The sequence below is a fragment of the Lissotriton vulgaris genome, chromosome 1_1, assembly GCF_964263255.1.
Source record: "Lissotriton vulgaris chromosome 1_1, aLisVul1.2, whole genome shotgun sequence".
NCBI lineage: Eukaryota > Metazoa > Chordata > Amphibia > Caudata > Salamandridae > Lissotriton > Lissotriton vulgaris.
Window position 1 is genome coordinate 1,362,336,316 of NC_141685.1, and position 24,913 is coordinate 1,362,361,228.

Genomic DNA, 24,913 nt, shown 5'->3' on the forward strand with positions numbered 1-24,913 from the left:
GAGAGTAATGCCACAGCTGGAGAGTACGGCCCCAGCCGGAGAGTAAGGCCTGGGTGTGTAGAGTTTGGGACAGAGGCGAAGATTCCGGCCCGACTGCAAACGTATAGATACGACTCATAAATGACCTCTTTGAATACCAAAAGTCATAAATAACTTCTGTGAATACCAAAAGTTGTAAAGTTAGACTTTTGTCTCAGATTGCCTTTGCTATTCGGCCCCAGGATGTCCTGAATGTAGCACAACACACCAGGGCCAGTGAAGGTTGCCTCCTGGCTTAAGCCAGTCACTATTTCAACTGGAGTTATGAACAGAGCCCTTCCCCTTTCCTCAATGTAACTGTATTGTGTATCCTGTGGATACAGAGCCCAGCCTTTAGCCAGGCCTGGTGTTTGATCCTGAGTACTCCGCCACCTCGGAGTGCAGGGACCGGTCTTAGACCCTGTCTTGTATTGATTCCTAAATGCGAGTCGCCTTGGAGGGCAGCCTTTCCCTCTGTGCTCTATCACTTCTGAAGTCATGAGTAATGCAAAGGAGGAAGTAAAGGTTGAATGTTCTTGTTGTTCATAGTGAATTTAAGACATTGTTGCATTTGGTATCATAAGCCCATTCAAAATAAATATTTAAATTTCTTTTGTTTTCGGTATTGTAGACCAGCTACGCCTTTAGACATATTTTTGCTTTTCTTTCTTGTAAACTGTTATCTAATTGCAAATTACACTTTTATAGATGTAAATCGCCACTGTTGAGGAAAGTTGGAAATATGAGACAAAAAGAGATGCATGGTTCTTACCAGGTCAATAGCAAAAAGATAGCCTTTGTACTCTTCAATCACCCGACGGCTTTCGAATGGATGAGTCTTGGCACATGTTTGAAATCCAATTATTATATCCTGCAAAGAGTGAAAGACAACTCACAGCATTAGGGAAACATTAACCAAACACAGGCATTTTGGAATAGAGATTCCATATTCGAAAGAAATTATAATGATACGGTTCTTGATTGGACCTTCAGTGTTTACAACTGGCAATTACAAATGGTTCTCCACTAGTAAAGCAAATATATTCAGTTTCCAGAAAGCATGATTTAAGGATACCCCCTATACAACTATGCTGGAGTGTCCTTACCATGCTACTGAAGAAACATCTATGGACAATAAGATGAGAGTTCAGTCACTATTTCTGTTCTGTAACTTAGTTCTTTCTGGTTTTCACCTAAAGAAACTGCAAGGACTTTTTAGTACACAAGCATTTGGGAAGAAGGAGTGCACTTTCTTTAGAAGGAATGCTTATCCTCTCTTCCTCAAGGGTACTGTGCAAGGATTATACCAGATTCTGCTCTGTCCTTCATTCTTTGATAAATCGCCCCCCTCTGACAACAGGTAGAAACAGACAGCTCTGTTATCTGTTTGGGCCTTTCTGAAAGCTTCACAAAGCTTTAGATCGTCATCCCATTTATCTGCTACATTGATTAAGCTTGATTTATATAAATAATTCACTTGTGTCCATCAAGACGGATCACCTAAAGAGGCAAAAATAATCCCTGATGAAATGCAGCAGTAGTAACCCGAACAAAGGCGCTACACTTCTAGTTTTAGCTAGCTTAGTCTTCACCCACTCTGCGGAGGGTTTCCACTCTGATATGATTTGGCTATCCATGGGGTAGATATCACACTTTTGGGTGACAGGATGTGCTAAGTGAGGAAGGTGTTTCCTGTTATCATTAATTTACCATCAAGCTCCTTTAATGAAGTTACAATCCAGAACAATATAACCCAGATGCTCTTCAGTCCCGTAAGACTCCATGTGCTTGTTCTGGTCATACAGGGTCAAATTTTACCTAAGGGGAATAGAAATACACTTGATACTTACTGCATGGTGAGGAGTTGTAATAAACTTAGTAGAATTGAACATCTTTCGAAGGTAACGTAAGATCAGCTCAGTATCATCGCATGCAGCGAGGCACTTCCCGAGGCACCGGAAAATAAAACCCTAATATAGGAGTAAATTAAAGACAGTCTGAGTTAAGAATGAAAAGAAACTCCTGCCCACTCTATGAGAGTAATACTTATAGAGGAGTATTCATCTTTGATTCACTCTACACATGTCTTCAACTCACACTATGAAACAACTCTTAATGAGTTGAGCGAAATGTTTGTTATGTTATGTCATGTTATATCTTCTGGACATTGTAGAGATTTGGATATGGCCATGAATATGACTCAAAACAATGAAGAGGGAGGACTGGGAGCCAGTAAAGGTCCAGTACCTATGCTCCGAAACTGCTAATCCAAAAAGCAGTTGAGGTACTGTTCCTTTCAGGAAGCAAAGAAGAAAGAAAGGCTGACAAAGAAGGGAGAATCCCTTTGATTATATCTTGGTGCCATCACACATCCATGAAGATGTACTATATCATCATAGGATGTGCTCCTCATAGGGCTGGTGCTGCAGTGCCCCACGAAGGGTCGCTTTAGCAAAGACCTTTTTAGGTTTGCTATCTGATGACATGTGCCAGTGTGATGGCATTTTGAATGTGTGGGGTGGAGTGAATGGGTATAGTGAAATGAAAGGAGACTAAAACAGTCTAAGAGATACCACGCAGGACTTTAATGTGACAGTTCCCTCTGCAAGATTGAAAAACTTAATTTGGTAGGGGCTATTACAGGGACGTGATGTATCCAAGTAGCCTAAATCTGTAAGTGTGGTCAGGTCAACATGTTTTGCGCATGATGGTCCAAAAAGGATCCAAAGTGCTTCTTCAGAACCTAAAAGGGGGGGTAACCCTACCCCACACCTAAGACGTAATATGCAGTGTAGGTATTGCCCTAGAAAACAACTTCTTGTTCAAAATTTTTAAAATTGATCATCCAACCTAGAAACTAAATTAGAAAATAAAGAAGACACACTGTAAACAAATTTGTTTCATGTATGGCAAGTAACTCATGTAGTCCTGTTAAACTTTTCAGAAGGGAGCAATGGTGTATTTTCTGCCTCTCCATGAACAGCAAAGGTCTGAATGATGAAATCCCTTGGTGCAAGGTGTAATTCCCATGTCAGACTCCTGCTAAATCAGATACTCCCTTACAATGGATTTATTGACATGCCGTCATACAGGGGATCTGATCTACCATTTCACCATTGAGACCATGTAACATACCTGCTTTAGAGTCTCATATACCACAAAAAGCAGTGCTTATGATAAGCCTTTTGCGACTTGCCATGGGTATCTTCTTCATTACTACAAATGTTTCTGTGGAAACAATGAGGTGGTACCCTTCATAAGAAAACATTTAACTGTGTTAGTCTACTGATTTAGACGCCGTTTTACTAATATAATTGATGACTTTGGGCCAGCCCACATTTAACCGCACCACAGACTCCAGGATGGCCACCACTGAAGGATGATACTTCTGTTACACCAGCACATGAGGGTCTCACTCCTATGACTTCTAGCACACCCCTACTCTTCTCTCTTATCCTCATTAGCCATTTGCCCAACAGTGCTCTCCAAGCATGCAAATCCATTGGCAGTAGACCAGTTAGCCGCCCTTGTTACTTATTAAATGTGACCGCCCATATTTACAACATGAACATAGACGCCAATATGCCTAGAATAATCCATGAGGGATGGCAAGCACTTATGTGCACCTGACTTGCTTCCCGTCACTATATATGCGTGAGCACTTAGGTGCCCCATACATTTCTCTTACCATCACCTTCCATTAAGAAAACCTTCAACTGTCTTAGTTTACTGCTTAGATGCCACCTTTCAAAAACCATGGTTGACTTTGGGTCGGCCAGCATTTCAGCACTACACACTCTGAGATGGCCGCCAATGAGGGATGATACCTCTGTTACACCAGCACGTGAGGGGCTTGCTCCTACTGGCTCAAGGTTACCCCTCCTCTCTTCATTGGCCATTTGGTCATCACTTCTTCCCGCAAATGCACACACCACACCTGTAAAAATCACTCCAATTACCTGCACCTTAAAGCAGAGGAGAATAGACTCTTGTGCTTTTGAACTATGGGGCATAATACATTGTATCAAAGTGTAAGACCCTGCACTCACACCTGAAGACAACCAATCACTCATGAAGCGATGTGTAACACCACCAGAGATTGGTTTTATGTTGTCTGTTCCACGTATGTCCACTTGCTTTATCTGTTATATTGTAAGTACAAGTGTGTTTTTCACATTTTTCACATTGTGGTGACTGATCAGCACCAATATTAGCATGAACATTTGTACCTTTGGAGACAATGTGATACAGTGAGCTGGAAAAGCGATTCCAGTGAATCATTGGACCATATATACAAAACATTTGCTTACTGTGTGTTTTTTTTTATATTCTCATTTATTTTCTAGATTGGATGATCAATTTTTAACTTGTTGAACCGGGTATTTTCTTTTGAGGGAATACCTATACTGGATGTCATGCCTTAGGTGTGGGAAAGGGTTATCCACCCGTTTTTTAGGTACTGAAGAAGCATTGTGGATCCTTTTTAGGCCATTGGGCGTGAAACATAGCGACCTGCCCACACTTTAGGCTACTTGGGTACATCACCCTACTAAATTATGTTTTTTAATCCTTGCAAGGGACCCATCACATTAAGGTCCAGTTTGGTATCTCTTAGATAGTTTTAGTCTCCCTTCCCTTCACTTTAGACTTTCACTCCACCCCCACATTCAAAATGCCCTCACACAGACACTTTTCATCAGACAGCAAAAATAAAAAGATCCCCGCTAAAGCGACTCTTTGTGGGGCCCATAGAGCATTACAGTGATGGCCTTACAATGAGCACGCCCACTATGAAGCATGACATCCTCATTGATGTGTGAGGGCACCAAGAAATAATCCTTAGGGTTCCCCCTTCTTGTCTGCCTTTCTTTCATCCTTGCTTTTCAATAGGAACAATAGCTCCACTGATTTTTGCATGAATATGACCTTACATCCACTGAATGGGGAGTGGCTCTAATGAATAATACCTATTGGCTAAAGAAGATCCATTAGGGCAAGGAGTATAGCCCTGGTATGTGGTGTCTCCTAACGAGCCAGGTGGAGAGGAATTACCTCATGGTGTTTATCTCCATCTGACTCTAAGAAGGTTGGCTTTTCCAGGGAGTTGGAGAACCATACCTGATTTTCCCGACTGACTAATTCCAGTGCTGTGCACCCATAGTATACAAGTGTAGTTTACCAATCACAGTGCGATTGGAATACAAAGTTATATCCTTCTCTGACTTTGTATTAAACTGCCTTTCCAAATGACCCTTGAGAGCACTAACCTCCTCATTCTCATGATGGGCAAAACTGTCAATTTGTGCGGTGAGTTCTTCCATAAAAAAGGCATGCCATTTTCTGTATGGTGCTTGCTTCAGGATAGTCCCCAGGAACTAAAAAGAAAACAGTGAGAGACTTTAATGCAGTAATATAAACATTAATGCAGTATCCACAGCTGATGTTTGCAGTGACTTTGAGAAGATATGGGAAAACAAACTTCAGCTGACAACAACCTCAGTAATGATGAAATAATGTGTGGACAGAAGAACCAGAGAACACATAGAGCAGCACGTAAATAGTGTGGTGTGAAATCAGTGGTCAGAAGAAATAGGATGCCTTTACAGTGGCAGTGATTTACACAGAAACATACGCACCAAAAGCATGCTGCCTGCAAATTATTGTGAAAAGAGTTACAGTGCAGCCATCCAGACAGAAAACACATGGGGATTTTGCAGCTATATCATATACTTAGGAGCAGAATGCAAACCTCTAGGGGCTGATTTACAAGCCCCTTGAGCCACTTTTAACATGGGAAAAGTGGGAAAAGTGACGCAAAAGGGGCGGACAGGGTTGTAAATCTGCTCCATATACCCTTAGATCACCAGAGTTAGGGCTGAATGAAAATGTAGTGTTAATAAGGGTGAAGACTGAACACAAGGAAAAGAAAATTACCTCACAGGAGCACAATAAAAGCAAAGTGAAGTGTGATGACCTGGCAAAGAATACACTGTTACAAAGGAACCAAGTAGGAGTGCGATAACCAAGGATTGAATAGAGACAGTTATAACCTGGCCATTACAAGGTTACACTAGAACAGTGACAGAGTAACAATTCAGATGAATATGGAGAGCACTGATCACATGCCAAACTGATTGCAGAATATAAACATTCTGATGATGTGAAAAGCAGTTGGCAGACCCGGAAGAGTGATATTGTGACAATCCAGGGAAAGAAGAATGTTGTGCTAGTGTGACTATCCTGGGGACAAAAAGAGTCAGAGGACCTGATTTCCAACACGGGGCTACATTTCTAACCCTGTGTAAAAACAGTCAGATTGATTTAATGCAATAATCACTGCAGTGCCTGTAATTTATGTAGGTAAAACATGGAGATAAAATCTTATACATGCAGGACTATCTGCAGTAAGCACGTAATTCCAAGGTTCTGAATGTGAATATGGCCAATGAGGTTTTAAATGGTTCTGGTAAATATTGCATTCTAGGAAAAAGTTGTGTACCGAGATTGGCTTCTCCCTCACCGTGCCCATTCACAATCCAGAGAAACAATAGGCATATGGTGAACATATTGCAACCACATAGCAGAACAGCACTATGATGGGGTGAATTTAATATCTGCATTAATTCACTCTAAATGAGTGAATATGAAAGACAATGCGTTAAGAGCCATGTGTGACATTCATTAGCAATTAATCCTTACTGAAACAAGCGCGCATTTCCACTGTTCCAAGTCAAAGTTTCTTTCAGTTGCAGCTGAAATAGCAGTTGGGAAAAAAGAAAATATGTAAGTAAAAGTGAACAGCAGGCAACATTTCAAATGCCATGGGCTTAAATACCAAGCACTAGCAGAAGTAGAGTCACACAATTCAAAGTGTGCAAAATCTGGCTGTTGGCTCAGCCTGTCCTGGGATTTGAATTCAATGTCATCAGTTGTTCATGTGCCCTTGATGTCACTCTTACATCCTTATATCTGGTTGTCATTTTAGGTTTATATATTTTTGTTTCCTTTCTTATATAACCGAAAGGCTGCCACATCACTTGTTTGCAGAAGATCTATTTTTACAGAGCTTTAGCCTGAAAGCATTTGGCTGTCAGATGCAGCCTTGATCACATAGGGGATGGCCGTCGTGGTTCAGAGATAAAAAGTGCATACCTGCTCTAAAATTACATACATATAGAAAAATACTCCTTTATTATAACCAAGACCAAAATGATTATAACACTTCATAGTTCGACCTCCTCATCTGTTGACCTATTGTTTCATATCATTCACATTCTCTTCTGCCCTCCACAGCATTCATCATGGGCCAAATCAGCCTTAAGCTAACTTCACTGTAAGTGATGGCATTCTGCTTTTTCAATCAATCAATCAATACACTTGTAGAGCGCACTACTCACCCGTGAGGGTCACAAGGAGCACATCCACAAAGTATTTTTCTTTAGTTCCAGGGACTACTAAAGGAATGTGGGCTTTTTGAGTACCTGGCATCTCCTCCCACAGTAAAGGCTTACAAAAACTGTGAAAAAAAACAAGCGTGGACAAAGCCTAAAAACTAGCAGCCAACACCAGGCTTAATAGCTTTGTCAATGCTTGTTTGAAATACCATTAATGCTTGTTTAAATTGGGTGCTCAATGGCTTGTGCTTTGGGAACTCACCTTCCAAATATGTTATCAATGGGGGGATCTTCATTCTGATGAGCCTCGCTAAAAACGGGTAGTTTGCAGGAATCAGGCGTTCGAGAAGAGCCAAGACAGCGGTTCCCTTTTCGACATCCCAGCGAGGATGTGAAGAAATGACCTGAAAACCCACAACAAAGAATTCAGCAAGAGAATACTCACTGGTCTTTAAAGCATCTGGAAATGCTACCTTGTTTTCTATACAGTACTTAATACCTCATTTTGGCTGTTTCTGTGTGATATAAATAGTATGTCTTACTGATAACCAATTGACTAGAAATAAAACCATCAAGTTCAAAAGGATAAAAGCCGAGTTGAATGCAAGCTCTCCATGGGCAGGTTGCATAGAAATGCCAGCAAAGAACTTGAGGAGAGGGATCTGTTGGAATATGGTGGGGGTGGATACTCACAAGCAATCTTATGAAGAGGCTGTGTATTGGAATTCCTTTAACTGTTTAGATACAAAAGAAAGAAGACATGTCATACTCAGTCCATAAAATTCTGAGCAACACTTGCCAAAGGAAGACATGTGGCTGACAAACACACTTAAGACACTCAGTAGTATCTGCAAACAAGAGGATGGAGTGATGGGTGGTAGTTCAATAAGGCACTAGAGGTCATGAGGATGCTTTAATGTCCCTGCAGATACTGACAAAGACAACCCCACCACAAAGGATGCTGCTAGTGGTATACAGTACCTCAATGGTCTGTGCTACAATGCTCCACCTCCCTACCCCAACAATTGCTGTCAAGGAATGACAGCCGCAGAAGATGCTACCTAAGCTGTCATGCAATGGTCCTGCTTCAGCTGTCATTGAGTGACAGAAGACTACAGTGGGATAAGAGAGGATGCAACAGGAGCCGTGGACACGCCCTACATATTGAATGGACCATGCTAAAGAGGAGTCATTCTGCGACAGCGGATATCCCAACAGAAAGAGGACACCAAAACATGTTCTTGCATAACCATTTTCTAATAATGTTAACCACCTGGGGAGCAGGCTATAATGAATACATAATTACCTGTTCTGTTCTGCTTAGGACCCTTTACATGAGTGACAAAGAAATAGACTATGATACCATCTGCCCAGGTTACTTGTACTTTATCAACATATTCATTGGAAAGTTGAGTGGGGACTGCTAATTGGAGCTCTGGAAATGTAGTTTTCAATTACAGGTTCTCACCACATGATGCTAATCTACTTCTTGACCTTGGAGTCAGTCCAAATAATTATTTTCACTTACCCTCATTGAGTAGGCCTCCTTGTCTATCAGGTCCATATGTCAAGTGAGAGCCAATAACTAGCAATTTAGTCTGGATCTGAAGTCCAAAATAATGAACCAGAAACATTGAAGAGACAAATATCATAACCAAAAGTAACTCCATAGAGAAATAAAATACATCCATTTTGCGGCTGACTAAAGTAAAAGCGTATAAATAGGTACCATACCCAGAAAGGTCTGATCACCATACCAGAGATAGGTAACTCCATGGAGAGCAAGAATACTCCAAGGTTTGAAGAGGACCATTAGAGGCCTGAGAAGTCTCACAGAGTGTGGAAACCTGAGACAGTCAGCACATTGCATTTAAGTGGCGTGAGGGTAATAACCAGATGAAGAGCTGAAACCAACAGAAAGTAACTTTATGGCTGACAAACTACAATAAGTATATAGAGAACAAGGCGGCGGACCCTCCCATATCACCGGGCACATTATCTTTAAGCGACCAGGGGAGGCATCTATGCTAGTCACAGATAGAAGTACAAAAGGGGGTGGTAATGGACGGAGCATCTGAACCAATCAAACACTCACACCCAGTCAAAAGATCTGGGTTTAATCCATCACCGTTCTTTAGCCCACTCTGCCACCCCAGTTCAGACATGGCTATATGCAAATCAGTCTGACCCTGTGCCTCATGGGAACAGTCCAGTCCAAACTGCCAAGCCATGCCTTCCCTGGACCGGAAACAAGCTTCCGAGGACCGTTTTCTGGCATTCCAGCCGTCTTCAGCCCGGCTTGCTTGAATCCAGTGGCAAAGTGAGCAAGGGACTCACGTCTGAGCATACCCTGCCACACTTATGGCGGCCAAAAGCAGTACAAAAGGGGGTGGTAATGGACGGAGCATCTAAACCAATCAAACACTCACACCCAGTCAAAAGATCTGGGTTTAATCCATCACCATTCTTTAGCCCACTCTGCCCCCCCCCAGTTCAGACATGGCTATATGCTAATTAGTCTGACCCTGTGCCTCATGGGAACAGTCCAGCCCAAACTGCCAAGCCATGCCTTCCCTGGCCCGGAAACAAGCTTCCGAGGACCGGTTTCTGGCATTCCAGCCGTCTTCAGCCCGGCTTGATTGAATCCAGTGGCAAAGTGAGCAAGGGACTCACGTCTGAGCATACCCTGCCACACTTTTGGCCGCCACAGGACACCTTACACTTTGTCTTCTTATGTAAATATTTTCCCCACCCCAGGAGATTGATTCTTAGGCTCCTTTTAAAAGCCATGAAATTTAGACAAGCCTGGGTTGTAGTAATGCATTTGCAGCTTTTGCCTAACAACCATACCCTTTTTGTTGCCACAAATTTCCTGAGGGATTCTTTTAGATCAAGAAGCTCAAGATGCGACTGACGTCAGCTTGGACCATGCAAATTTGCACAGTATCTCTTTTAATGTAATGAAGTTCTTCTTATAGTTATATTTTATATTTTTTTGAATCTTTTATGGATGTGACTACTTCCGAATGAAGATTTATTATTATATAGAAAGCAGCAACATCAACACAGATACATATATCAATAAAGTGAGAGCAAACACTGTTATTGAAAGAATGACACCCACATACTATAGTAAATTAACCAAACTCCTGAGCTAATGGACTGGTTCTTCACCTCATGCCAGATCATTACTAAATATGAGGGAATCTGGGGAGAGGAGGAGGAAGCATTAACCACCTTCAATGGTAGATCCCACGGCATCAATGAGTAGGATGTTTAAGACTCACCACATTCCTTAAAGTTGATGCTTGCTTTCTTATCTACAACAAGTACCATCTGGCACAGTGCTGGCACAGATGAAGTATAGCCCTCTTCCAGCATGTAGAGCAAAATCTCTTTCCAAAAGTCCTGCAAGAAAGAGTGGTGAACGTGTTATTTGTATCATTAGCATTTAATAAGGCTTTATTCCCACAGATAAACAATCATGGCTGGTGGGAGGGTTTTTGGCATTTTATTTAGTTCATAGGGCATTTTGCAAGCTCCCATATCCAAGAGATGGGGCTATATTTGATTCATCCCCTTGCTGATATAATTCCTCGCTGATGGGGTCCAAGGCAGATGCCTAGTATTACACTGATGTAGCACTAACCGTGTTTAATGCTACAATCTGGGATTCTGCATCCAATCAAAATGAACCCATTATGTGCAGAGAATGTGTGAAACATGTTACTTTCCAAAAACCCTACAAGTGAGCTGAAGTTTGCAAATTAGCTCATTATCTGTTGGAATCTTCATAGAATCATCTTTAGGAATGTGCCAGAATACGAAAAGCAATGGCTGGGAATGAACAACCATGTTGATATGAAATATTGGTGCCTGATGTATCATGGGACAGGTAGCAAATAGGAGATGCAAATTGAGAAGCAAAGTTATGCAATATAACCGATGTACCATTAAGTCTCATTTCAGTCTATTTAGAAGAAGCTGCAAACCCTTCTGCCTCATTCTAATGAATGAGGTAGGATTCAATTGGTGCTCTTGTACAAATGCTCCAAACCCTGGGAAGTTCTGCATGGGACAGCAGACCTCCATTCTTCCATCAGAGGACACAACTTTTACATCGTATCTCGAACCACTGTGTGCATTAACAATGTGATCCAACTCACTAATGCATCTTTACAATGTATTCCTTTACCACACAGGTAGTTGCGATGCCTCGCCTAAAGGAAAGCGTTGTTGGACTAATTTTGGACTTTAAGGCCAACACTTTCCCTACTGTTGCACATAATGGAGTTGGAATAGTACATTTTACTATTCCAAAGTCCAGCGCTTTCCCTAAGGCAATTCATTGTAACGACTTCTCTGGTAAAGGAATGCGTTTCAAACATGCAATCGTGGTTCAGAACACGTTGTTAAGGCAGGTGTGATAAATTCCTGCATGGTTCCAACATACAACCCTGCAGCAGAGGGAGCTTTACAAAAATGTGCTTGTATGTGAGCCGGAGGATAATGAAGATCACCCGGGCATTTAGGAGTCTTTGGACATTCTGCAAGTTATATTTTCTATACACCTAGTTAAATAACCCACCTTGTTTCACATCCCCCTCGCTTACCTCATCAGTATTTCTATGGTGTAATGCAATTGTATTGAGGAGCTGAGAGATTTGGATGAGGATGGTCTCTTCCTCAACATCAGATTCATCATCCAGGTGACTAGCGATCTGTGGAAATGTGGAAAAGAAAGCAAAGTAAAATACGATGTATTTGCACATAATTTTAATTGTATTTTCTCTCCTTATGGAGGGACAAGAGATTTGAGAGTTAAAACATCACAACTTTCTAATCAAAGTTGTCAAGCACAAAGAGAACCTCTTGACAAATCCAAATGTGAAAGCAAAACTACTAGCCTCAAACATGTAAATAGAAATGTACAAATGCGATTATGCTCTCATGCTCCGCTCTGTTGAGTATAAAAGTACCCAGCCATTAGGCGTGGGAGGGTATAGCATTCATATACTGTCAAAATACCGGTGGACTCACTTATAATATATAAGGTTCTGATACATGGGACACTACCCCTGAGAAATTGCGCCTCTGGCACCACACAGTAGTATCTCGTGCTCACCACACAGATTTGCCCTTCCCCTATGACTTGATGAGGAAGTATGTGATACCTTATGGGACTTAATACACTCAATAAAGACTAAAGAATACCAGGAACCACGTTTATGGTAGGCAGTTTTGATATAAAATACTGATTTGAAGTATGTTCATGCTACTTTGCGCTGGATTTGGTGGTTTGCCATGTTAGGCATTTAAACTGTAAAGTGGGGTATGCAACAGAAAATAACCCACTAGATAATGCACTGTCAGTGAAAAGCCCAGCTTATCAGTGCAGTAGCTGAATGCCCATGTGCCTTCCCCAATCACCCCAGAAATAGCCCAGTTAGCCTTGGTAAAGTCTAAGGGGCAGTTGGATCTCATAGGCTGGATTGTGTGGTTGGCCTCTGTACTGCCTGTGAGCACTGCTGTTGAGCCAGTCCCATTCCCAAAGTGTCTGAGCATTTTATTTCTTTGCGCTTAAGCCAGTCAACATGTGCATCAGGTTAACTAAGATGGGATCTAGGTGTACAAGCATCATTCTTACAGTGCGATGCAACACAAGGACAGGCATCTGAATTGTCCCCAGCATCAGACCTTGTTAGAATAAAATTGTTTTTGCTGTTTTGATTATGCACTTATTCATGTAAAAATTTGCATTTGCGGCACCATTTTATCTTTGGCCACCATTTTGAATCATGACCAAAACTGACCCTTGCCTTTCCAAAAAATGGCTTTTCATAGGTTTTGTTTTTTTAAGGTTGGGCCTTGCTTAACTGTCAGTCAACATGAGCTTTATTCGACAGATGTCACAAAAGCAATTCACATAAAAACGATTTTTCAAGTTATAAAAAAAATACAATAAATTGAAAATTTCAATAAAAAGAGATAATCAAACACATTAAAAGAGCATATACTATATGTTGATAGACAAAATTAATGCTACTAATTGATAGATAGTTTAAAAAAGTGTCCAAGCATTAAAATATAGCATATTATTATTATTATCGGTAGGAGACTTCATTTACAGAGGTACAAAAGGAGCCTAGATCTAATTGTCCACATCCATCTCAAAAACGTTTCCACTGATACTGCGCACTGGACTGATGGATCAGAACACAATATTCTCATTGCTACACTTAACAAGTGAGTACCCATGTTCCTACAAATGGGTGTCAGCCAGGCTTTGCGGGGAGCAGCGTACGCCGGACAGACAAACAGCACATGCGCGTATGATTCTTCAGTGTCAGTGCAGTTTAGACATTTGTCATCGGCCGCAGTGGACCATGCAGCTGTAAAGGACTTCAAAGGTAAGCAGCCTGCTCTAAACTGAAAACACAGTTTGCGATCTAGCGGCTTAGTACTAATTACGTCACAGTAAAACATGGATTTGGTTTAATTTGTTAGAACTTCCCTGTTAGAGAGGTGGCATCGCTCATTCTATTTGCTTCTTGCACCATCGGTTCCCAGTACTTTTGCTTAATTAAATGTTTTGGTGGGAACCCAGTAGCACTAGGATCATCCCACAGTGATGGCATACCCATGCTAATTAGTAATGATCTGATGTTGCATAGCCAGCCAATCTTGTGGAAGTGATCTGCCTCCATTATATCTTTAAGACCGTCTGCAAAGATGGCCAATTCTGGGGTACGCCAGATTCTACGCCAGAAGAGAATAGGGCACAGCCTTGCAAGGTCTACTATGGCTTTTCTGCCTAAATCATAGGGGTACTTTGATGTAGGCTTGTTATCCCACTCAGGAACTTATTCTCGGAGAAAGCTAGAGGATGCATTTTCTCTAAGCCCCATAATATAGATGTGCAGTGCCGGGGTAAAGGGGCTTAGTCAGTGATGTCTTATGTTCCTTTTTTTCATGGCTCCGGCCAACTGCATGTGCTTTAAGGCCATGGTGTCAATATGCGGTCTCCAGCTAAGTCGTTTATGCAGGGTGATGCCTAGATAAGTAATGCATTAACCTGATCCACGGATTGCCCATCCATTACCCCCCATTAAATGACCTATGTGGTTTAAAGGTCATGAACTTTTATTTGAACTATTGACTGTTAGGCCAGGCAATAAGCAAAATTCTTCAAAATGCAACAGCGAATGCTGTAGCCCACTCAGTGTTTTAGACAGTATAAGCATATCGTCCGCAAACATTATTATGGGACTTTTTGTGCCTGCTAAAACTGGAGCATCTGTGGAAAAGGAAGCTAAAAAGCTAATAATACCATTAATAAGGAGTGAGAATAACGTAGGTGCTAAAACGCAACCCTGACGTACTCCCATCATTACCGGGAACTGGTCAGTCTTGTTTCCTGGCGCCCCCCAACAAATGTGGTCATAGTTGTATTCGTAGAGGCGCACAATTAGGAAAAGTAGGTCGGGGGCAAGCCGAGTTCCTGCAGTACCCTCCACAGTTTGGGCCGTGATATCAAGTCAAAAGCAGACTTAAGATCAACAAAGGCTGCATAAAGGCTTCCTTTTCCAAGTGTTACTGTCCACCGATAAATTTTAATTAATCGGAATACTTTATAAATAGTGCTCATATTAGCCCAGAAGAGGACTCAAAATGTCATTATCATCAATACAGGTTTTAATTTTTGCCAAGATAAGTTGAGCTACGACTTTCTGGATTGAGTTTAACAGGCTTATTTGCCTGTAGTTCCCGGGTAAGGATGTATCTCCTTTTTTTATAAATCGGGATGATTTCCGCCCCTCTCCAGGTATCCGGGATCAGAGCTCCATGAGCAATTGCATTTGCTAAAAACATTATGTTTTAATTCCATTGTCTTTATCCTGGAGAAAAATATCTGCGGGGACCTTGACTATGCCTGGCGCTCTCCCAATGGTAACAGTGCTCAGTGCCATTGTCACATCAGCTAAGTTGAAGACAGTATCCGATGATTTAAAATAAACCCAAGAAGGGTCATAATCAATTTTATTATTAGATGCATATTGATCTGAAAAAACTTAACCTACAGAGCAGGCTCCACATGATTTTGCAGTGATTACATGTGCTTCCTGCACCCCATTTTATCAGGCTCCAAAAGTGGTGCATGTTCCTCTCCTTACAAGCTTCAATAAGGTCCCGCCATCTTTCACAGTGATCAAAAAGGACATGGTACGTTTGCTGTTCTGGAGGGATTGGGGAGAGCATAAGCAACTGTGGCCTACTCTCACAGGGACACTGACAAAGCCAAGTGTCCTGCAGCCTTCAGGCACCATGCCACCTCCCATTGCCCATGCTTTCACACCATCACCTGCAGCCCCACAAACACTGGTGAAGGGCACTGATCCAAAACTCATTCCTGTCCCCTAGTCAGATGACAGGTGTTTCTACAGCGACTAGAGATATGATCAAAGTGTAAGCGTCCATAGGACTTGAGAAGGTCCAAGAAAAGAGAAGAGGCAGAAGACGTGCCCAATACAAAATCACTCATTGGATCTGTGGAGGAAGAGGAGGGCAAATAATTAGAATGAGAATAACTAAAGGATATTATTGGACCCTTTTCTGATGTGCGTTGTTCACAACATTGAACAATTTTTCACACCACAAGAGCTTGATGAAAGCCATCAAAGGATCAGAAGGGCCACAGTCCTACTCAAACCAGTGGCAATGACTCTTATTTGGGGACACTGACTGCACTTGTGTTTGACATCAAAACTCGGACCCCACAATAGTAAGGGTACACTGTGTTAATCGTTTCGCAATAATTGAAAAACCATGGATAGGGTATACTTTGGCTGTCTTAGTTTTAAACCTATAATAACTGATAAACCCTCACCAGTTTAAACTTATAAACACTGAAAAAACACCTGCGTACTACTAATTAAATGCCACTCAAAGAAAGGAAAAGGAGAGTGAAAGAGTCATTTTTTCCTGAGGGGGCCTATACAATATAACTTTGTTATATAAGGTGGCAGCAAGAAAGACTGGGCTAACATTATTCTGCTTGAGTTTTGCTGTTGAGGGATGTCACTGAAATAATGTTTTTTCTTCCTTTTGCTTTTTGAAGTTTTGTGGTCTTTGGTCTAAAGATGCAGAGTTTAGAAGCATGTTTTAGGTCGTGTTTAATAATTTGATAAACTGTAGAGAATCAGGAAATATCAAAATCATATTTGATATTATGGCTGTGTTTGATTCTGTAACTGATAGGTAAAATGGCTGGTTTCATACAAATCTGTCCCAAAATGTGCCATCACATTTATCCACAGAGAATGGGTAAAAGCCCTTGATAGATCAGCCCCAAGTTTCTAGTGAGTCAGTATTGATAGTAGGTGAATTGACAACACCACAGGCTTTAAACATTCAATGCAATGTATAATGACAAGTATATGTGAAAAAAGTGCTATCGCCAAGCATCTGGGATAGTGGTGAAAACATGACAGGATGAAACATGGATCGCAGTGTCACTCGGTATGCCGCTGCAAAATGTTTCTTTCTAAATTCAACACAGATTGGAGTGATTTTGATTGTACTTGCAGTGATTCAGCTACATATACAAAAAAGCTGTGTAATGACCTTTCAAAATTGATACCTGTAAGAGATCCTTTCCACTTGTTAGATGGTATGCTAAAAGCATCTTTACAATCTTCAGAGTTAATGAAGAATGCTATTGACTTTTTAGTCCATCCTAGTGCACTGTTTTGTTGAGCGAGGGGACTAAAACACAAATATTTCTCATTTTGTGCTTTGTGTGGCATCAAAGAAAAAGTCATCCCACTGTGAACTGTGTCACTTAGCTGATGGTTCTTGGACCAAGGGGCTGTGAAATGCTATAGTACCCATGTGGAAACCGTTTACAACATGTTTGCTGAATGATGATGCCAAAGGCAAGAAATGTGAGGATATTTGTTCGCAAATTACTAGTGATGTGAAAAGAAGTACACTCTACTAAAGTCTTAGATGTTTACAGGAAAACATAACTGCTGTAGTGGACATAAAAAAAACTAGAGGCGGAAAACACCCTGGTCTGCCAAGTGTTCTGCATACTTGGTGTAAATGTGAAACATCGTCTTGAGAGTTGTCTGGGTGACACCTTAAATTGACTTTGGCACTGCAACATGTTCCATGTTAGAGTGCTTGCCATATGGTAAACAAATCAGTGTTGAAGAGCAATTCAGGAACTTTTATTTTACAATGTACGAGAAACGGCTTGACATAGAAATGTCCCTTCATCAACCATGGCATTTGAAGTCAATGAATCCTCACTGTGGTACACTGTGCAAGTTCTAGTTCCCTTCAGTAAAGGGGAATTTTCTCAGTAGTTTCAAAAGTGCTGCTTTATTTTTGACCACTTCAATAACTCGGAGGGCAGAATCGCCCAGTTCAAAGCAAATGCTGCAGAACCTGTCCAGAGAATTGCAATCTTCAAGGGCACAGTGTAGGTATAGAAAGCTATGTCAGTGGCCAGCGTTAGCAAATAGTGTACTGGCTGTCTTGTCATTGCCCATTTCAAGTGCCAATGTTGAGAGGGCCTTTTCACAGAAAAAAGGGACATGGGAAGGAAAAAGCGAGCGCACATGACCAAAGACTCATTGAAGTCTCTGGTCTATGGTGTACTACAATACGTTTGATTTGCAAAAATGTATTTGGACCTCATATACACTGTACATACACTGTCTATATACCATGCATTATCAGTGTAGAAAGCAAGCAATAATAAAAGCAAAATGTTCCATACACACCAGAAAAACACTGATTCTGTTGCTTTTCATGGCGCGAAAAAGTTGTAACCCCTGACACCACTGATTAGGTCTCGATGAGTCAGCGCGCATGCACTGTCCATATAGTAGCGGCTTTGGGAAGTGCTCCCAAAGCAGCCACCAGCTTGCTAGAATGCGCACAAGCATGCGGCCTGCTGCGCGCGCATCCCTTACGTGTTTTGGCACGTCATCGCAATCACTTTCGTTTTCACAACGATCGCGATGACCCACTTTAGGTTGCTGTGCTTCATGTTTAAACATCATTTGCACCTACAATGCTTTTTCGGCCACCACCTACGTGCTTTTTTCAAAATGTCCTTTAGATGTTTAGCATGCGCGCGGGCACTCTCCCACCCCTCCCTCTCGTTTACTTCTTGCCTCGTGCGCGCACCACTCGTGTGCTGCTGAAGCTTGTATTTTTTTCTGTTTCTTTCACTATTATACTTTCAATGTTCATCTATAATGAAACCAAGTGAGATACATGTGGCGTCTCTGTTTCTTCCAGCATGCAGCTGTATGCTCTCTGTTATGTGCCGGGCAGATTCTAAAGCAAATGGTAGAATACAAATGCATGGTTTTGTTTAGTTCCGGTTGTTTCTAGTTTTCTTACATTCTTTGGCGAGAAGGCCCTGTGGGAGTCCATGCTCAGTCTGCACCACAAGGAAGCTGTGATGGAGGTTAGGCTCCACCTAGTGGAGGTAGCGAGCAGAGAGAACCTGCCTATCAATTCGAGCATTGGTATGTTTGGATTATTCAGTGCTGCATTTGACTGGGTAAACGTGGTCGCTCGTCGCTTAACGTATGTCTTGTAAAAGACTGGCAATAGATATTTACTCTAGCTGTGCAGGATGTGTGACTGTAGATTTGTAATGTGTTTGCTAGGCTGGTAAGCCCTGGAAGTAATTAAATATTGGATCCCACAGAGCTTCCAAACAAGCCCAAGCAAATGAGTACTGGGGTACCAGTCTGTCAAATCGCGTCTTTGCACCTTTCTAGGATTTTGAAGTGCTTTATAGGTGCAACGCCAACTTCTGATCTACAAAAGTTTAACAGATAAACCATATTGTTTTCCGTATCCCCATAGTCTCTATTTTTCCCGTTATTGTTAAAAGTAAACAAAAGCATTGTTAAAGCAGTGCAGCTCACAAGCCACTGTTGTTCCTCACTAGTAGTCCATTTTGTTTAGCATACTCGGTGCTCCAGGCAAAGAAGGAAAGCCGTCTATTTTAATGGCCTTTCCTTGATTTATTGCGCCACCTAGTCCTAATACCCTAACATTGCTGCCTCATTTCGCCTTATGCGAGTCATGGTCCTGCTGCATGGAACTTTATGTAATATTAAAACCGCACTATCTGCCCATTTATCATGAACAACTGATGAAAAGTGTGGGCACACATCTTCTTTTACATGGAAGTGCGAGATAGTTGTTTCGGAGCTGGGCCGGTGCTGCTACCCTGCTGCAGGACTCCATAAATCATAATAATTCCGACACATTTGCCCAGTCCTATCTCGTCCCTTACCAGTCCTGGTGTAGCCACAGATGGCTTTAAGCTGCTAGCGTTCTGTGAGGAACTCTGCAGCCCACCTCTGCCAATTCTTTCCACCATTATGCTCCATTATGCTCAATAAATTAACACATTTACTCCCTTTGGAAACCCTTTTATCAGTAGTTCTTAAACATCCTAATCGGAAAGGATGGTTTAGGAGCTCATTACGAGTGGCCTGCTGGGGATGTGATATTTATGGCATTCTTTTACATCTAACACCACGGGGATCGGAAATTAAAAGGTGCCATCATTTTTGCCTGTTACAAGTGGTGCCCTTTAAAAGAGGGCATAACAGGGATATTGGTGATTTGCACAGCAGAATTTACATTTACTCCTACTTACCGGGTGTTTTGCTTGGGAAATTGTGGAGATATGAGATTTTCTAGGAAAGCTGTAATTTTGATCATTGTATAAACCATTGAGAAGGGATTTTAAAACAAGCATTGGCATAGCCAATAGGTATTTCCTCTGGGACCTTATAAGTGTTTAGCCATGCAACACTTGCTGTTGCACCAGGATATTGTGCTGGATAACTAAACACTTATAAGGTCCCAAAGGTCCCAAAGGCGAGCTCTATTGACTATGCCAATGCTTGTTTTTAAAGGTATTGAAATAACTTGAAAACATTGAAAAAAAACACGAGAATGGACCACAAATAGAAACTGAAAACAGGAAAGCCTAGGTATACTGAAAGGATGACTGTCCAAGTGAAGCTACAAGTAAATATACTGGAAAGCACTTGAGTGGCTTGGTTCACGTCATGGGCACCCTGAAAGAACAAGACATAAAGAAATGGCATATACAGTGTTGACACTGGTAGTCAGCAGCTGAATTTCAGGTTCAAATGTAATCAGCCTGATGGAGCAAGGGAGACCCATACGGTTGAGGGAGGGTGAAAGACGCACTGGAATGCAAGTGGGGAACATCAGGCTCAAATGGAGAACATGGAATGTTAAGTGGGCCTATGTGAACTAAATAGAGGTACATAGGTCTATATTCCACCACCAGGGGCAAATATGGAACACTGCAGATCTGTATTACGTGGCAAACAAGCTACATTGGGGCACAAAGGGGCTAAAAGGTCCACTTATTTCTTTTGGGCTGACTACGGTTGCTGTTCCCCTAGCACATTCACCCACCCAAATATGTACATCTGCCACTTACCTGTTCTTCAATGATGAGACTGTTTTTCCTAAGCACATATTCCATCAAAGCTCTTCCATTCATATCATAATATCCTTTGGTTGTTAAATTGGATATTAAACTTAAAGTGGCAAGAATAACCTGTGATGAAGCAAAAAATGGTTAGTGAGAAACCCTTTTGATGTATAAATAAAACCAAATCCCACATTCTGGTGAGGGAGCAGCACGGGAGTGTGAGAAAACCATACAATCTCTCCTTCCTTTTTGTTCATAGAGGAAATAGAAATACACTTGTATGTGTGGAAAGCTAGTACCTGGATATAGCCTTTGAAAAAATATTGGAAAATGGTTATTAAGACACTCTGAGAATAAAACTTGAATCAATTTAATTAAACTGTTTTTACAGAATGTCTGACCAAAGCGTGATTGAGGGAATATTCAAACATTCCAGGTGGTGTACGCCTTCTATAGGTGATTGGAACTTGGTAAAAGATTGAAAGATACATTGCAAAAGATGTCTAGGTAGGTTACAACTAGCAAAGAAGCTCTCAGGACCTTGTATTGATTACAAAAATGCAAATGAGAAATCAGTAGGCTGTAGATTCCAATAATGTGGAAATGAAAAAAAACTAGAGTAGTCTGTGGGAAGAATGATGGCCACTGTCTAACTCAACCTGCAGGATTTAGCAGACCTACACTATACTATATATTGGGTCTGAAAATGAGTTGACACAGAGAAGGACAGGAAAACTTGGATATGTCTACTTGAACAGGGAAACAGTAGACACAAGACACTGAGGAGACACACATGGATGGAGGTTGCATGACCCAACACCTGCACGAAAGACCAGCCTTAGAAAAATACAACAGACTGTGGTATACGCACCACTGCAATGAGTCCACGTAAGTAGAGAATACTGCACTATTCAAAAAGTGCATAACTTAAATTAGATTGCGTTGCTAATTATGAAACTGCTTGACCACAGAATGCTGCACACATAATAACTTGATGGTACCTTGTGATTGTCATCCTCAAGCACGTGACGGACAGCATCCAGATAAGAGGCACCTTCTGAATCTATGAAATGAAGCCATACATCAAATGTTCATAACACATAGATATTGTCTTTGTCTAGTACGATCAGGAATAATAGATAAGTAGATGAAGCTTCCACTATTACATGTGCCTACCTACCTGAGGGTCCTGTCAAGTCTTGGTGTGTGTGTCTGTGACTGTGAGCCTCATGGGCCTATCAATGTCTTCCTGTTCTACTGTGCATGTCTGTGCCATCATGTACCACTGAGTGTGTCTGTGTCTTCCTGCCCCATATTTTATGTCCCTTTTTGTTCCTCACCGAAGTCTATGTCAGGATCTCTTTCCACAGTGTCCCTGTCCCATTATTGGCTCACAGTGGGAGCAATTTATCAAAAAGACAGATGTGGAAATGTTTGACCACTACTTTATTTCTTCACCACGACTCATGTTAACGATGGGAGGATTTATTCTTAAATTACAGTGCTCTACCAGGAACTGTTGGCAGTCAGTGTAGCTGAGGAATATGAAATTGAGGTGATTTGATCATAGCTGCACCATGTTGGTTAAGTAAGAGGGTAAGTTGGAATTATAACTTAGGGCTCCACATTCCATGAAAAGCATTCAGTCCTTTAACTATCTTCCATGTCTATCGAAATCACATGCTGCCACCCACCCACTGAGAGGCTTACCAGTTTCAGCAAGAAGCTTGCAGAGCAGCTTTATTGTTGTGGCACGGGACTCTGCACCCATATGGATCAAGCTACTTCCAAAATATTTAAGGACCTCACTAGAGCTAGAATGGGCTGCAAGAGTAAAGTGAAGAGAAAAATAGACATACATGAAAAATGACATACAATAAAATCATGCACGGAGGAACTAAACGCAGGGGAGCAGGTCATCAAGGCCAAATGTAAGGAAATTTTCAACGCATATCCAGGAGGTACAATATCAATAGTTTACAACATTTAATGATGATCGGTGGAGCACATGGTACTCATGTGACTACTATAGCTGTATATAGTAAATTGGACAACGTGTTCTAATAGAAAGCTAACAAATGCACTGGGAAGGGAGGTAATTACTGAAGCAACAATAGCTTTTAAGAAGATCAAGTGATGTGCAGAGCAGTGGACAGAAATTAATGTTTCGGAGGACCCGATCACTGGTAAAGACCGTCATATACTTGCAGTATCACAAATATATACATATATACATTTATGACCAACTCACCCAGTGACAGGATAATGGCCGTGGACACCTTGACTGACTCTTCCCTTTCATCTGAACCTCCACGGTAGGGTGCGCAGATCTGTCAATAACAAAGCCATATTAAACAATAATGGAAGCTAGGCTATTTGAAAGCCAACCCTATACATCTGGAAAGCAAATTCCATTCAGTGGGGAAATGACGGCATAAGAGTTTGTCAGGATTTGTGGGGCCATGATGGTGGAATTGCAAATTCTCAGTTGCCATTCTAAGATTAACGCCTTAGTTTCCTATGGTTTCTGCATGGTTTGGAGACTGAAGTCTCACAACATTGCAGCAGGCAGTCGTACTGAATGCTATTTAACACAGTTGGCACTAGTGACAGCGTCTGCTGTTCAAGGAAATCAAGACAGAGGCTGTTGTTGCACTTCAACTTAGTTTATCTCCAGGGACTGTAAGTGCGTTCCCCCTTTGCATCTCACAGTGTCTGGCTAGCAAGGTGGGTTGCATGCTTTTCAGAGCGGGCCTCTTTTGTGCACTTTTCCTCCCTTTTGTGTCCCCAGTTTCTGGTTGGCAGAGTAGTGAGCGAGTGTTTCTGTTGGTGCCTGCATTAGGGTCTTTTTCAGGTCTCACCGCCACTCGCTGCTTCTGCCGTACCGCTAGCAATAATTTCTTTTTTTTGTTCTTTGCTTGCATTCAGTTCTCGCAGATTGGTCCCCATCAGAGCTGCATGTCTTTTTGGTTCCTGTTCATTGCAAATTCCGCACACCAGCATTGCTATTTAGAATTTCATGCCATGGTCGTCAAGTTGTGTACTTCCTTTTTTAGGTCTTGTGACATAGGCAGTGCATGTGCTGCTCTCGTCTTACGAATCTTCTTGGAATTGATACAATTCCAAAAGCCTCGTCTTAGCTCCACCTTCAGCTTTGATTCGTGCGCGGCGTTTGGCATCACAAATTATGCCGATAGCAGTGCAATGATTGCATGCAAGGCATGTAAATCGCTGCTTGTTGCCATCCTGTCTCCTTTTAGCCATGCCTAGCGGGATTGGATCTCTTACCCGTGGCGTGACACAGTAGGTATATTATCAGCTTGCCACACTTTTTTTGTAAGCTTCTTTATTCTCTGCCGCCATGACGGTAAGCGTATGCTTCTCATAATTATTTATTTTGTTCATTGCAGCACTTTTTTTTGTAAGCTTGTTTTATGTAGTAGCTATTAAGTGACACATACTTTTGTAGAAGGGAATACTGAATATTACTTTAAGGGTGATTTGTCATCAATTATTCTGGCTGAACGTGCCACACCTGAACCAGTCATTTAAGGAGTTGTGACACTGGTCTTCGACTCCAGCCATTCTGATGACCGGTTGGTGCCATAATTGCGGGTGAGCAGCCGCACGGAAGATGACTATGTAGGTCTGTTAGTAGGGAAGAGCATGATAATGGGAGACAACAGTTACAACGCGGTCTTTACACCGCGATATGTTTACAACGCGGTCATTACAACGCAAGTCGTTACAACGACTTGCACTGGATGGCGCTATATAGTAAGGAATAGTATGATTTACTATTCCAATACCTTCCCTACTGTTACGTAGCTGGAGTTGGAATAGTAAATCATACTATTCCTAAGTCCCTCGCCTCTAGCGCAAGTCGTTCTAACAACTTGCATTGTAATGACCGCGTTGTGAACGTATCGCAGTGTAAAGACCGCGTTGTAAGGTCATACATTCCATGATAACAGCAGGTATGTTTTGA

The 24,913-nt window shown here is 41.7% G+C and overlaps 1 protein-coding gene across 1 annotated transcript in view; it reads right to left on the minus strand.

Moving 5' to 3' along the window:
• LOC147749175 (maestro heat-like repeat-containing protein family member 1) overlaps positions 1–22,696 on the minus strand; it is a 38,302-nt gene extending 15,606 nt beyond the window's left edge. The window contains exons 1-11 of the mRNA XM_086936539.1: positions 22,636–22,696; positions 21,927–21,988; positions 20,932–21,051; positions 12,026–12,133; positions 10,700–10,820; positions 8,106–8,146; positions 7,675–7,816; positions 6,718–6,770; positions 5,286–5,393; positions 1,869–1,988; positions 791–889 (exon numbers count right to left, since the gene is read on the minus strand). Coding sequence (XP_086792665.1) covers positions 791–889; positions 1,869–1,988; positions 5,286–5,393; positions 6,718–6,770; positions 7,675–7,816; positions 8,106–8,146; positions 10,700–10,820; positions 12,026–12,133; positions 20,932–21,051; positions 21,927–21,988; positions 22,636–22,696 — 1,035 coding nt within the window. The remainder of the gene's footprint in view (positions 1–790; positions 890–1,868; positions 1,989–5,285; positions 5,394–6,717; positions 6,771–7,674; positions 7,817–8,105; positions 8,147–10,699; positions 10,821–12,025; positions 12,134–20,931; positions 21,052–21,926; positions 21,989–22,635) is intronic.
• Positions 22,697–24,913: the final 2,217 nt, after the last annotated feature.